The sequence below is a fragment of the Hyaena hyaena genome, unplaced genomic scaffold, assembly GCF_003009895.1.
Source record: "Hyaena hyaena isolate Hyena2069 unplaced genomic scaffold, ASM300989v1 scaffold_505, whole genome shotgun sequence".
Taxonomy (NCBI): domain Eukaryota; kingdom Metazoa; phylum Chordata; class Mammalia; order Carnivora; family Hyaenidae; genus Hyaena; species Hyaena hyaena.
Genome location: NW_024081134.1, coordinates 1,363,887 through 1,378,863, shown reverse-complemented (window position 1 = coordinate 1,378,863; position 14,977 = coordinate 1,363,887). Strand labels below are relative to the sequence as shown.

Genomic DNA, 14,977 nt, shown 5'->3' with positions numbered 1-14,977 from the left:
CAAGCTGTCTCTCTCTAACTATGGAGATCCTTCTACAACTCCTCAGATCAATTTCCTGGGTGTTCCAAGTGATCTGACCTCAATACAGCTGTGTTTGAGGGATGAGGAAATCTCAGGGTCCCCCTACTTCTCCACCATCTTAATTCTAGCAAATATACCTCTGATTACAAAACAAGATTGTTTAGAATAAATAGGAGTGACCAGAGAACTTATTGTCTAAACATAATTCTAAAAGTCTCTCATATGCTAGAGATTTCATCCCAGGAGGAAGGGAAGAGCCGGCCTCTCAAAGAAGGTCTTAAGAGGCACCAAGGGGAGGAATAGAGTTATTTTCTGAAATTAACACAGAGAGATGAAAAAAGACAGAAAAAGAAGACTTCACCTAAAAAACAGAGAGAGAGAGAGATCCAAGTGAAGTTAAACTGCTGACACGTAGAAGCCCTGTCCTGGTAAAATAAGCAGCCAGACAGGGTCTTCAGGCCCACAAAGATAAACCGCTGAATGGTCTGCCTTTCTGACCTAGTAGATGTTTACATTACTATGTTATCAATCACACTTACATCAACTCTTACATCATTACTCAAAACTGAAATCATCCACGAACACTGAAATATCTAATCTTCCTGTGAACACCATCAGGAACTTTGGAAGGCAGGAAAAATGATATGGAGAAGTGGGATTTCAGGGACAAGATAGTGGGGTAGAGAGGAGAACCAGCAAGCCAAGGGATGAAAGAGGCCAGCAAAGCACTGACAAAAATAATAGTATGCATGCACAGCAAACATTTACCAGGGGCTCTGCATTTGCAGAATCTCATTTAATCTTCATAGCAACCCCTGAGTAAAGTGAGGTAGTATTCTGGGTGAGAGCGTAGGCTTTACACTTGGAAATGTGCCTGTTGTGAGTGTTCAGCATAAGTTATATACAGTCCTAAAATGGGTGCTATTACTGTCACATTCTGTGGATGAGGGAACTGAGACTTAGAAAGTGAAGTCAATTACTAGAGGTCATTTGGCAAGTAAAAAAAATGAAGGTAGGATTTGAGCCCAGGGTCTGATTCCAAGGTCCTCACTATTAACCTGGGGGTTTTCTCCCCTTCAAGCCTCTCTCCCTCTGAGGCCAGCAACTCCAGAGGCTGTCCTGTATTCACCTCAGCAGTGCCTTGCTGTCAGTCAGTTGTTGGCCAAACGCTGAACCAAAGGTGAGGCTGAAAGCTGGGAGATTAAACATAATACTGCCTGGAGTCTTGGCCTTTAGGGGAGGGTTTTAAAGACTGAAACAATAACGGACAAATGTCCTAGTGGAAGTCCAATGGATGACATACTTTCATTCAGTGAGAATTTCATGAGCAAGAAATAGGAGAGGTAAGAAAGGAGAGAGTGAAGAGGAAACTGCCAGACAATGGCCAGTAGATATCACTACATCTTTTGACATAACTATCACAAATAACTGCCTTGTCCATAATCAGATTGCTAGCTTCTCTCCAGAGCTGAACAGCAGGTGGAGCTGAGTCTCTTGAGATGGGTGCAGAAATTGCTTCTCAACAGCTTTGAAGAGCTAGAGCTCATAATTATGAAAATTATAGAGCAAAGAAAATGAGGATGGAGGGATAGGCTGTTATACCCAAGACAATGGGTGGCAAGAGGTTAAATTCTGCCCACTCTCCCCTTTCATTTCAGTTCATTTGGGTTTCAATTGTGTATGACATTCTTTATCCTTTGCAAATACCAAATAAACCCTATACTGGGATTCCTCTTCCTCCCCAGGACCTTTTCCCTTCTCTCCTCCAGTCCTCTCTCATTCTTATCCACTCAGCAAACACCTGTTTTACTGAATAGAACTCAAGGTCTCAGTCTGCTCAGTGGCACAGGGTAGGAGCCACATTTCCAATAACCATTTAAGATGTTCCCATGCGACCACACTCAGCATGGTCAGACTCAAACTCATCTTTTTCTAACACGCACATGTTCTGTTTCCTCAGCAACCATTAACAATACCTGGGAGTCATCTTTCATACTTTTATTCTAAATTTCCCATTAACTGAATCCTATAAATATACTTCTCTGATGATGCTTCTCTCAGGGGCGCCCTTTCCCTACCACTACCACTGCCTTCCTTCAGACTTCAAGATGTTTATAATCTTTTTGAAATAGTGTGCACTATGTACTGCACCTTTTGCTCCACTGCTCCATCCTCTAGTACGTCCCACACTTTGCTGTCAGAAATCTCTGTCAACACCTTAGACAATCATTTCACAATTTTAACCAAAAGTCACTTGTGGCTGTCAATGAATGACTGCCAAAATGAACTTCCTGAGTCCAAGACACTATGTATCCCACCCACTTGCCTTTCCCACACCAACCCCCTAATACCACCCCCAGATACACCCCTGGACAAACCACTGAGACCCACTGGCCAGACCTTTGAAAGGCAAGGAAAGAATTTTCTCAGAGACAAACCTGTCTACCTTAAGACAGGATTTGGGGTTAATGCAGTATGTCAGAACTTGTCAGGAGCATCAAGCTCTATACAATAAGCAGGGTTTATTTTGGATATCAAGGGATAGCCACTCCCTAATTGTAAAAACAATTGCAAAGCACAACAATCAGTGAAATATAGGCAGAAACACAGAAAAAGAGATGAAATAATCCCTGGACTCAGGCTAGGATGTGTGGAGTGGTAAAAAGAGGTTTCAGAATCTCATATTAGAATCTAGGAAGGAGAAGAAAATCAAAATGCTATGAGCAATCCAGGAAGCTCTACTAGAAAGGTGGAGAAGGAGCAAGTTCAAAATTTGGGAGGAAGGAGGGATCAAGTGTAAACAGAATTTTTCTGCTACTAACAGCAATAAGCCTTCCTATCCTTGGAGCTCAGTAGTATTCATCATGGTCTGATTTCGTCAGTATGAATTTTGAATGACAGCAAAGGGGGTAAATAAGCAGTCTATTTTCAAGGGCTTGATTTGAACTAGGAGCTCGGGAGTCACAGAACAATCACTACCTGATGATGCAGTGATGAGGTCACAACTGGGGCTACCCCTCCCCCACCTCCCAGCTTCCTCAGAGCTGAGCAGAGGAACCAGAGGGAAAATCCATCTTCTCAAGCACAGAAATACCATCCACCTCACTCGACTACTTGTCAAGTTCATTACCAATACAAAAGGGTGAGTTGTATTTGGATAAGTGGAAATGCCCCATCTTGTTACTCTCCTTTCCTGAGAGTGACCTACAGCAGTCAGGCATTCAACAGGGTTGAGATGATGGCTATTTTTGAATGAAATCTTCCTATCATTTTTGGTAGCAATAACTGGGCTTTGCCCCCTTTGAAAGAGATATTCTTAACAATTTTGGAGTTTAACTTAATAATCTATTTCTCTAGAGAGCCATACTGATTTTAAAACTAACTTAGATAAAAGTTTACTTTTATATTCTTAAAGGAAACCAAAGGTATACCAGTTAGATACAACTTATGAATATTGTCAGGGACTGAAGAGCCCTCTTCATACCTAGAAGCCAAACCATCCATACAAGAAAACCTAGGTCAGGCCAAAATTTAACAGAGGGGGGAAAATTCTTCCTTAAAATTATATTTTGTGGCTCTCACATTCATATTTTCAGAGGAATTAGAATTTCCCAGCTCATCTCCTCATCTCCTGACTACTTCTCTTCCTGTAATCATGGAGAGGAGGAGGCCCATCATGGCCCACGGGAGTTCAGCCATGGTAGAGATTGAATTATCTTCCCATCCCTAGTTCTCAAGTGAAGAAATCAAGGCTTTGAGGTTTTAGGCAGGACACAGGATTTAAAGAAGTACCTAAACCCCCTATTATATTCTCTTGTTCCATCCCCAGATAGAAGTGGCCCTGAAGGAGTTCTTTAAAACCCTTGCTATGCCATGAATGCCTTTAGCTGTCTGACCAAACTCATGAGTTCAGAATAGTACATTTGAATGGACTAAAACACATGAGGTTACAAAAGATAGCAATTAAATTGATAAATATATGATTAAATATGGGTTTTTTATTATTTTTTTATATTTATTTATTCTTGAGAGACAGAGTGAGACAGAGTGTGAGTGAGGAAGGGGCAGAAAGAGAAGGAGACACAGAATCTGAAGCAGGCTCCAGACTCTGAGCTAGATGTCAGCACAGAGCCAGATGCAGGGCTCGAACCCACGAACCATGAGGTCATGACCTGAGCCAAAGTTGGACACTTAACTGACTGAGCCACCCAGGCGCCCCTGATTAAATATGGTTTTATCATGGGGGAGGGGAGTTCCAGGATGCTAGGTTGAGAATTCCTATTGGGGGATGTGGAATGGAAGCAAGAGTAAGTGAACAAAAAGCAGAGTAAGGGTGGGGAGACCAAGAAATGTCACCAATCCACTCCAAGGACAAGAGGACAGCCCTTAAATGAGAATTCGGTCTAGAGCCAGAACCACCCTGGCAAAGTTTTCATAAGAGCAAGGATGGGCAGGAGATGTGAGTGGGAAGACTTTGCTGGTCCTCTCTTACCTTGCAGTATGGTCTCCCACATACCACCTGTTGCATATTTCTTTACAGGGCCCAGAGAATCAAAACAGAATGTCGAGTGATGATAAAAATAAATCTACTGAACCCAAGAATGAGCCCAAGAACTGTGATCCCAAGTGTGAACAAAAATGTGAGAACAAATGCCAGCCCAGCTGTTTAAAGAAACTGCTGCAACGGTGCTCTGAGAAGTGCCCACGGGAGAAGTGCCCACAACCACCAAAGTGCCCACCATGTCCTCCTCCATGCCCAGCTACCTGCCCTCCCAAGCCCTGTGTAAAGCCCTGTCCTCCTAAATGCCCACCACCCTGCCCACCCCCAGAGTGAGGCACCAAGGGTACCACTCCACCCACTACTTTCAACATCTCCACCATGTTCACCATCTTGGTGCTGAAAGCTGAAGCCATGAACTGACAAGTAAACATGTTCCTCTGCTGTGCAAGGCTTTCTTCTCCTGGCCCTTTTATTTTTCTGTCTGTCTGCAACTTTTGGGTTGTTTGTTGTTTTCTAGCACTAAAGCACCAAGATGCAATCAAGAGGCTAGAACCCTCACTCTACAATTAACAACTTTTGAAAGCGGCTTCCCCTCTGACCCCACCTACTGCATACAGGGATGTGGCATCTCCTGAGGGGCGCATCCAGAGAATGTGGTCTGAGAGAGCTATAAATATGGTCGTTACAATCGTTCACCTCAGGAGCTCAAGTAGTCATGACAGAGGAAGAGAGGGGCATTAGGGGGAAAGAGGAGTGGGACATTGGTGAAAGGTCCAGAAAGGCTCAGGAAAAATTCTACCTTCATCTATTAGTCCCACTGCATAATGCTTGGATAGAATACTCTGAAAACAGGCCGTGTGGGCTTAAACTCTAGCTCTGCTCTGCTCTTTGGTTTCCGTCTCTCTATATAAAGAGTGTTGATGCTAGCCATCAGCTTACAAGGTTGTCATGAGGCTTAGGGGGTGAACATGTGCCCAAGCACCTGATTTACTGGAACACAGCCAGCCCTCAGAGGGGAGCACACAGCACCTTCCCAGGTCTCACATGTCACACCTGAACATAATTTCCCAGTGCCTTTCTTCCTTACTAGACTGTAGGTCTCCTGAGGCAATAGTTAGATACTAAATTATACCTGTAAGCACAGATAGGTACTCTTTTAAAAATTAAAGTTGTGGACTACACTAATGTCAGCAGTGAACCTTAGTTTTGTAACGTCGCCACGAAGAGAATTCCTGTGAAAGATGCTCTATTTGGGCAACCTCCTATGAATCTATAAAATTTTTAAAGGAAAACTTCAGCACACACAAAAGGATAAATCTGGAAGGACCTCAATTAGGAATAAACAGGAAAAGTATTCACAGTTGTAAAGTGGGGATTATTTACAAGTGGCTAGGGAAAGTCACTTGTTTAATTCACAAAAGGGAATATATTGCTGGGAAGGGTATGAGGGTGGAGAGGAGGGCATAGAATTAGAACTGTAAGAACTGGGATGTTAGGGCTTTGGAGCATGGCCACCATTTCAAGCTCCCTCATCTCCACCAGTCTCTACTCATCTTCAGGGTGGCTCTGCTCCTTTCCTAGGACTCCCTTCGTATGGTAAGGTTCTTAGCCAGGTGCAGACTCAGCTTGTTGGCAAGTTGGGCTTTAGATGCTCCTATTACTTTCAGAAAAAGAAACCTAATTGCCCAGTAGTGCTTGAGCCTGCCCCTATGACCAAGTGGCTAAGAGAGCTTTGACACACAAACCAAACCAGTTTGTCATTACAACCCACAAAATTCAAGTGGAAGTGGGTTTAGGATTCTCTCCTGCCACGGTAAGAAATCTGGGCTGGTTACCTATGGAATCATGACGGATTAACAGCTTTCTATCCTTCTGAGTCTGGAAGCTGGTTCAGAACCACAAAGGTGCAGTAAGTACAAACAGTCCAAAATGTGCCCAAGACACGTGGGACTCTCATCAGACCAAGTCATAAAATGAGCTGGCTGCAGAAGCAGACTTTTAGGATATGAGAGCTAGGCAAGGCTGTAGGCATACAACCTCTCGTTTTCTGGATGTGAAGAGGCCTTAGAATCTCAGGGGCCCTGCAGAGAGGTAACTTCTGGACACTGGGAGCCTCTGGAAGCCTCGTTTAGGGCATTAGGGAACTTGTGGTCAACTGTTGATAATAGATGGACAACTCTTGAACCTCAGTAGAAATCACAAAGGAGGGAGGAAGTGTGGGAGAAAAGATGGAGAAGAGAGAGAGACAGAGGAAATAGCATGATATGGTGCCAGCCTCTTCCATCTATTTAATGATCGCTTTTAAATAATAAATCTGAGAATTCCAGTGCTAAAGAGTGTGCCATTGTTGGTGAGAACATAAGTAGACAAAACTCCTTTTAAAAAAGAATTTGACGAATATAGAAATATATATCAAAAGTATAAAATCCTTGGACACAACTGTTGTTCCATGTCTTAGAAAGAAAAATTTTTCCAAAATAGAAAAAAAAGCTATGTAAAGCGGATTATCACAGTGTGATTTAGAAACAATTTGAATATCTAACAGCAATTTGATTAAATACATTTAGATCTATTTACTTGATGAAACATTATGCAATTATTAAAATGTACTAAAGGGGAAAAATAGCAAGGCCCCAGTTGGAGGTATAGTATAAAAGCAATTATATTTAACCAAAACATTCTATGAATAATAATAATAATAATAATGGAAATTTGTCAACATTGTAGTTATTTTAGGACAATGGAGTTATGGTAACCTGTGGAGTATTTTTATTTTCACTAGCCTTCATATTTTCATTAGTAAGCTTTTATTCCCATGTAGTGGGAAAAAAATTATATAATCAGGAATAGTTCAGAAACCACCCAGAGTCTTTATTTGCTTAATGAACAAAAACAAAACAACACAAAAAGAATGAAGAACATCTTCCTACACCTGAGTGCACAACATGCAGAAGGCACCCCACTTTTTGTGCCTTCCTTTCAGGGGTAGGGTCTCAGTCTCAGATCTCTCATGGCTCTGTGGCAGTGTGAGTCAGGGGCCGGTGCTCTCCTGGGTTGCTCTGAGCACTCTGGGCACAGACTGGGTGGAGGCCATCTCTGAAAACATGAAACCATCCATTTGCCAATTTAATTCTCTTTTCTCCCATGTAAATGAAACCAAAGATACACATCTCCTAATGGCTACTTTCCCAACAAACAGCTGGATCAAAGGCAAGGCCAGGAAAGATGGCTAGAACATGATGAGTGTGCTACCTCCCTGCAGAATGCCATAATTACTGCCAGCCCCAGAGGCGGTCACCAGGGCCCTGCCCCAAATGGTAGAGGGTTGTATAAATAAATAAGCGACACCTGAAGAGTGGCATCACGAGAATCTGTGCAGTGCCAGGCTTGATGGCTCACAGATAATGTGATCGGGCAGGACCAAGCCCTCTCCTTTCGTGGAAAAGCAATGAGAGAAGACTCTACCACAGACCTCCTTGCATTGTTGTTTCTCAAGAAACCATACAGCTGGCCTCGCAGAAGGACTTGTAAGTCCTCCCAGACCAAGCCAGCTGCGGGCGGCACTGTGAGCCTGGCCAGTGCCATAGGCAAGGCCTGGCACACAATCACAGGGATGTCTTGCTTTGAAGCTCTGAGGCTGGAAGACAACTTAGAGCTCACTTTCATGCGTCCCTCACATGCAAATGTCAGCTGTAGAGACGGCAACAAGGAACCAGTTACTGAACCTGTCCTATTTGCCCCTCTTGCTACCTCATGACCAAATACTCCAGCCAGGGACATGATCACAAGCACATCTTGGAAGGCTTTATTGACAATGACGAGTCACAACCACTTCTGTGCCACAGCTGTTGATGCTCAGCAAAGAAACAGATTGGTAAGGGGCGCCTGGGTGGCTTAGTCGGTTAAGCGTCCGACTTTCGCTTAGGTCATGATCTCGCGGTTCATGGGTTCGGGCCCCGCGTCGGGCTCTGTGCTGACTGCCAGCTTGGAGCCTGGAGCCTGTTTCAGAGTCTGTATCTCCCTCTCTCTCTGACCCTCCCCTGCTCATGCTGTCTCTCTCTCTCTCTCCTAGAAATAAATAAAAATATTAAAAAAAAAAAAAAGAAACAGATTGGTAAATACAGTAAGTCAATTGCCAAACACATAAAGATGCTAAAATACAAACTGATCATAAAATGCAAAGTAGGGTATTTTCAGCTGTACCTGGTGCATGAAACCTCATCCGCAGAGCTCCGTGCTCTCTCCCAGCCTGCAAAGAAATGCTGCTCAGACTGAGGGCTTGTGCTCTTTCCAAGAGAAACACCCCCATTGTTTCTCACCTATACCACCCAGAACCTCCTAACTGGCCTGTGAGGTTCCAAGTTCACCTTCTAGTCTTGCCTCCAGCAGAAGGCAGCCAAGGTAGGCTGGCTAAAATCCAAATCTAAACATGTCACTCTCTTGCTTAAAATCCTTAAAAGACTCCTTTTTGCCTAAATAACAGCTCGAATGACTTGACCAGTCATGTGAAACTCTTCTGGAGCTGGCCCCCACTGGTAAAGCCTGTCTGGCTTTACCTTGCCACTTCTCTCCACTTCTAGAGTTCTGCAGCCCAGTAATAGGTAATCGCCTGCACTTCCTGGCACAGCAGAGAGTTTCTGGCTTGCATGACTGTACAGTTGTCTGTCCTCTATCATTCTTCTCCTCCCATAAAGTCCTCCTCTGAATGGTCCTCTTGGGCTGGTCTTCATCTCTATCAGAACCCAACTCAGAGGTTCATTTCATGGAAAAGCAATGAGAGAAGACTCTACCACAGACCCCCATTCATCGTGGTTTCTCAAGAAACCATAGAGCTGGCCTCGCAGAAGGACTTGTAAGTCCTCCCAGACCAAGCCAACTGCGGGCGGCAGTGTGAGCCTGGCCGGTGCCAAGAAGTTTCCTCCACTGCCCCCAGCAGGCTGGTCAAATGCCCCTTTCTGTGATCTCAGAGCATCCACACCTTTATTCTGTAACACTTACCATGCCATATTCTGTCCATCTGCTTACATTGGGCTGTAAGTTCTCTGAGAACAGACACTGCCCAGCACACAGTGAAGACATTCAGTAACAATAGATGAGTGCTGTTCAGCAGCTTTGGATGCACTTTTCCAAAGAAAAGGAGATTGTTCTGGGGTGAGGCTCTGGCTACTGTTTTGCTTATGCTCCCCAAATGTGTCATTCCCAGAATTCAGAGGTGGGAGAAGGGGACAGGGCTGAATATGGGTGGCCTGGGGCTGAGAAAAAGGGATCCCTGGCATTGATCACTTTCCCCTTAGTTGACAAGATGCAAACCCCATCGGTCATCTCCCCAACCTCACATGGGAAGTGCAGCCTGCCTCCGAGCAGATTTCTCACCTTGTAAGGTGGGATTCCAAGTGAATTCTACACTCTCAACTGTGTAGCCCAGGCAATTTGTGTCACCTCAGTGGGAGGTGTGGGGTCTCAGTTTCTTCTCATGAAGAATGAGAAGAGTCTCACTGAGGTATGGAGAGGAGTGCCCTGTGAGATGGTATATGCAAACACCCTGGCATGGGAAACTGAACTTAGCCAGGACACAAAAGCACTCAAGAGCCTGGTCAGCACTTAGAGTCCTCACCCCATCTTCTATGGCACATGTCTCCTTCCATCCTCTGTGTGGCACAGCAGGCTTGAGGGGGGAAGAGGGAGTTAAAGACAAGGAAGGCAAATATCTTTGAAGGCAAGCAGATTTATAGGGCCATTCCCTCCACCCCATTCCCAAACTGTGTCCCAGAGCCCACAAATCACAGTACAAGCCAGATGCGGACTTTTGCATAACTGAGTATAATATTTGCCAGATGTGACATGGAATGTGCCCAGTGCTTCAGTGCCTGGGTGAGGAAACCCAGATCCAGAGATGGAATGTCTTTTTTTTTTTTTTTTTTTACAAATAGTTTATTGTCAAATTAGTTTCCACATAACACTCAGTGCTCATCCCCACAAGTGCCCTCCTCCATGCCCATCCCTCCTCCCCCCCACATCCATCAGTCCTCAGTTTTTGTCACCATTCAAGAGTCTCTCATGGTTTGCCTCTCTCCCTTTCCCCCACCATTCCCCCCCTTCTTCTCCCCCTTGTTCCTCAGTTAAGTTCCTCCTAATCCTCCTATACGTGCAAACATATGATATTTGTCCTTCTCTGCCTGACTTATTTCGCTCAGCATAACACCCCAGAGAGGGAATGTCTTAACCAAGTTCACACTGAGTTGATTTCTAGAAGAGTTTAGGCCACAATAAGCTGGAACCCAGACTCAAAGAGGAAAAGGACTGAAGACCAATATCAACCTAAACAATTTGGGTATACATTTCTCCCCATATCCTTTGGTCAGGGGTCTTTAACCTGAGGGCCATGAATCCCCTGAAGGTGAATATGTGTACATATATGTATTTCTCGATTACCTCAAAACTGTTTACAACCACTGACTGGTCTGTGTCTGTGTTGGCTCCTTGAAGTTTATAAAGAATCCCCAATGTGGTGGCCTAAATATTTTTACATGGGCCATTGCCTGGTCCAGACTTGAGCTCACCATTTGTCCTTGAACTAGGCCCTTAACTTTTGTAACTCATTTGCCTCATGTGAAAAAGAAATGCAGTTAATAAATAATTTAGTGCCTCCTATTTAAAGCACGTGTTGGACTGAAACAAAGAGGGGGAATCAGGTGGACTGTCATGTCCCCTCTGGGCACAGTGGCCTGTAATCCACAGTGCCTCCCACAACCTCTAATTCAGACCACCTGTGCAGCCGACACTGGAGGCAGGGAAGTGAGGGGGTGGTGGACTCTGCTCCAGGAGCCCACAGGCTCTCCAGAGGCACCTGCTCTTAGGGAATGGGGTGAACCACATTCTGCACCATTCAGCTTTATCAGAGCCACTGCCCTATAATATGCAGACGGGCCGGTCGAGTGAATCACAAGAGTCTGGGAACTTTTATGATCTGAACAAAGGAGATTGTTATTTGATGGGAATGGGGGGAGAAAAGCATGCCTGCACACACCTGACTCTCTTCTGCTGGTCTTGTGTAATTACACCCTGGCTCCCAGTAATGACAGCGGCAGAAATTTAAAATCTTAAATCTAAGGTGGCGTTCAATCAGATTAGCCCCAGTCTTGCCGGAGGGCCGGGAATGGTTAAAGAAACTATTTAGGCACCTAATCTTAAGATGTAGAGTGGGACAATCTCCCCAAACTGTCCAGGCCACAACTGCAGATACTGGACCACTAAGCTTGATTTTTGAGGACCCCAAATACTCACTCCCACTCTGCACCTAGGAAAATATAGACTACCTAAGGTCGTTCAGCCACCTGACGAGGTCACTGCCACCCACAGAAGACAGAAGGTTAGGTGGATTATAAATCATAACCTAATCATGGAGGAAGAGACACCCCCCTCCCCCACTCTCCCTACAGACATATATCTACATACTTACAAAGTCATATAGATGCCTGGGCTAATCATTTACGACAACATTTACGGTATCCCTGAATATCAAAGTTGCATTGGACCTGGCTTGACTCCTAATCTACCTTTACTATTTTAAAGATGATGAACCTGAGGCCAGTAAGAGTCAGGGGCTTGCCTGAGGTCACACCTCTTGTTAGAGACAGAGCCAGGTCTCTGGGCCTCTGTGAAGTACACTGTCTACTGCATCCCAGTGATTAGAAAAGCATAAGAAAAAACAGTGCTTGGGGGACAGAGTAAAGGAGACCGAACAAGAACTGAGAGAGCTGGTAATGTTTCATGAGGGATTTAAGTCCTGAACAGACTCAGATGACACTAACATTCTATAAGTAGCTTGGTGGCCCTAAGTGTTGGCAAATATGTTCTTGAATTTATTCCTCACAAGGAATCTGTGAAATGTTATCCCTTCTCAGCAAGAGGAAATTAAGGCTCTGAGAGGCTAAGTAGTTTAGCCACTCTTATACATACTCTTTGTAACTGAGTCAACTCCAGGTCAGTGGGGGTCCTAAGCCCAGTTGTTTTCCCATGTGTCACCAAAAGCTGATCTTTGATTCAGGAGTTGACATGACCAGTGAGCAGATACTTTAATGAGACAGAGCTAAGTGGGATTTACTTCTTCATTTGAGACTTCCCAAGAGCTTCAGAAATTGGAGAGGTGTATTAATTTTCTGTTGGTGCTGTAACAAGTTACCATAACTTTAGTGACTTAAAATGACATAAGTATATATTATCTTAGAGTTCTGGAAGTCAGAAGTCTGGCACAGGTCTCTCTGGGCCAAAACCAAACTGCCAATAAGACTCTATCTCCTTCTGCAGACTCTAGGGCAGAATCTGTTCACTTGCCTTTCCCAGCCTCTAGAGGTTGTACACGTTCCCGGTGCATGGTCTCCATCTTCCAAGCCAACAATGGCCAATCTTTCTCACATCACATCACTGTGAAACTGACTATGCTGCCCCTTTCTACACATTGAAGGAACCTTGTGATTACATCGAACCCACTTCAATGTCATCAGCTCACTGTGAGGCAGAGACAGAGTCCTTTGAGAGAAGTTGAACTCTGGCCTCTTCCTAACTTCATTACCTCTTCCATGAGAACATGGCCTGATTTCTTCATTGTTCTACACATCCCCATTTGGTCTCTTCCTGAGTCTCAGCCAAAGACACAGAAATGCATGTGGCACAAGCAAGGTCATCTTGGGTATCTTATTGTAGAAAATTTCTGGAAATCTCAACCAAGCGGGCTCTCCCCCCAGCCTCCCACCCACCACATTCCCAAGTCAGCCCCAGGCTCTCCTCTTAGCTGGGTTCTCCTTCTTCCAGGCACCTGCAATACCTTTGCCTGCCCTCCTTGCCTGCTAATTTCTACTGTCCAGCAAAACACAGCACAGACAACTCCCCCAGGAGCCTTCCAGAACCTTCCAGCTTTCCAAAACTGATGAAAGGGCCTTCTTCTCGGGCATGGGGGCTTACCTCTGCCAATCTTCTCCATGAGACTGTGAACACCTTGAAAGCAGAGCCATGAATGACTGAAAGGGTGAATAAATATACCCAGTGATGGAGAATTTCTTGTCTCCTAGGACTCCAAAGAGTCATCTTGTTTCTTAGACATTTCATACAAAAGATGGAGGAAAAGAAGAGGGAAAGGAGAAATGGAAAGAGGAGATGAAAAAAAGAAAAGAAGGAAAAGGAGGAGACTGCCCCCCCCATCCTATACCTGATCATCCAGTTCCCAGATTCTCCAAATGACTTTGTCCCTTCAGATATACCGATGGGTCTTCCAAATCTGTCTCCTCATCTTGCACAACTTCACTCCCCCCCACCCAGCCCCCAGAAGATCGTGTGCCTCACAATAACATCAGCAGGGCTCCCCTCAGCCGACCTCTGACCCCTCCAACCCTGGAGAAACTGCCACTTACAGGACACTGGGGGGGGGCCCATGCTGGTGCTATATGAATCCTCTGTGCCCCAGTCCTAAAGGCCAAAATGTCTGATCTTCCCCAGCTCACCTTTTAGAAACTATTTTGGGGACCAAGCATGCAAAACTTGTGTAAACCTTTACAGGAACCTCTGATTTTAGCCAAACACTTTTTCTTAGGAAATAACCTAAACATACTTCAAGTTAGAGGGGCCCATCATCTTTAAAGTCCCTGGGGTTTGACCAGCTTTAGCAAACAAGAACAAGGCCACCACTTTGGGCTTAGGGGCTTCTTTCATTAAACATTTTTTTCCATCTCCAATAAATAAGGTCCTCCTCTACTCCAGCTGTCTTCTACATTTAGCTTCTTTATTCCTTAATTAATGCACTCACTGCATTAATAGTCATTGATCTTCCATTTACTAGCCCCTACCCTCTAGAAACCTACAACCAAGGTAGCAATAAGATCTTGTATATAAATAGCTAGAATTCCTAATAACTATAGTAAATGTCATATAAATAGCACCAACAATAGACAATATGGAAGTTCAGAAGGAGGTTGTTTCTGGTTTAGAGTAATCAGTAAAGACTCTTGGAAGGTGGTAGACTTGAGTTGAGCCTTGAGTATGCTTAGGGTTTCACAAGTCACAGAGAGAGAGGGCGCCCAAGACAGAAGTGGCAGCCCACACAGAGGCTTGGATGTATAGAAAACTGGGTGTGTTTGCTTTGAAACTTTTCCTTTCATCCCCTGGCTTTTATTGACCTGAGTTCTGAGTTCTGAGAAATTCTTCCAGAAGGCAAGGAGACAGACCAACCTTGTTGCATCCTGTTTTCTTGGTCACTGTGTAAACTCTGTAACTCCACTTTTAGAAATGACATAAATAGAAGTTAAGAAGATGAAGATTACCTGCCTTCTCCTTCTCCTCTTCTCCTCTGCCCTACAAGTAACAAATGACTCCAATTTCTTTCAAGACTTCTGTGAGGGAAAAATCACTCTCCTCAGGAGGCTGTAGGGTCTTTGTGTGCTTGGAACCACAGGACAAGCCATC

The 14,977-nt window shown here is 44.5% G+C and overlaps 1 protein-coding gene across 1 annotated transcript; it reads left to right on the top strand.

Annotated features, from left to right (window-relative positions):
- Nucleotides 1–3,031: 3,031 nt before the first annotated feature.
- Nucleotides 3,032–4,973, top strand: LELP1 (late cornified envelope like proline rich 1). Its single transcript, XM_039254935.1, has 2 exons — nucleotides 3,032–3,163; nucleotides 4,562–4,973. Exon 2 carries the CDS (start codon nucleotides 4,583–4,585, stop codon nucleotides 4,853–4,855), a length of 273 nt encoding a protein of 90 aa, XP_039110866.1. The 5' UTR covers nucleotides 3,032–3,163; nucleotides 4,562–4,582; the 3' UTR covers nucleotides 4,856–4,973.
- Nucleotides 4,974–14,977: the final 10,004 nt, after the last annotated feature.

Excerpts from the sequence above, each read along its gene's own strand:
- LELP1 (XM_039254935.1), top strand. The coding sequence starts at position 4,583 with ATGTCGAGTGATGATAAAAATAAATCTACTGAACCCAAGAATGAGCCC.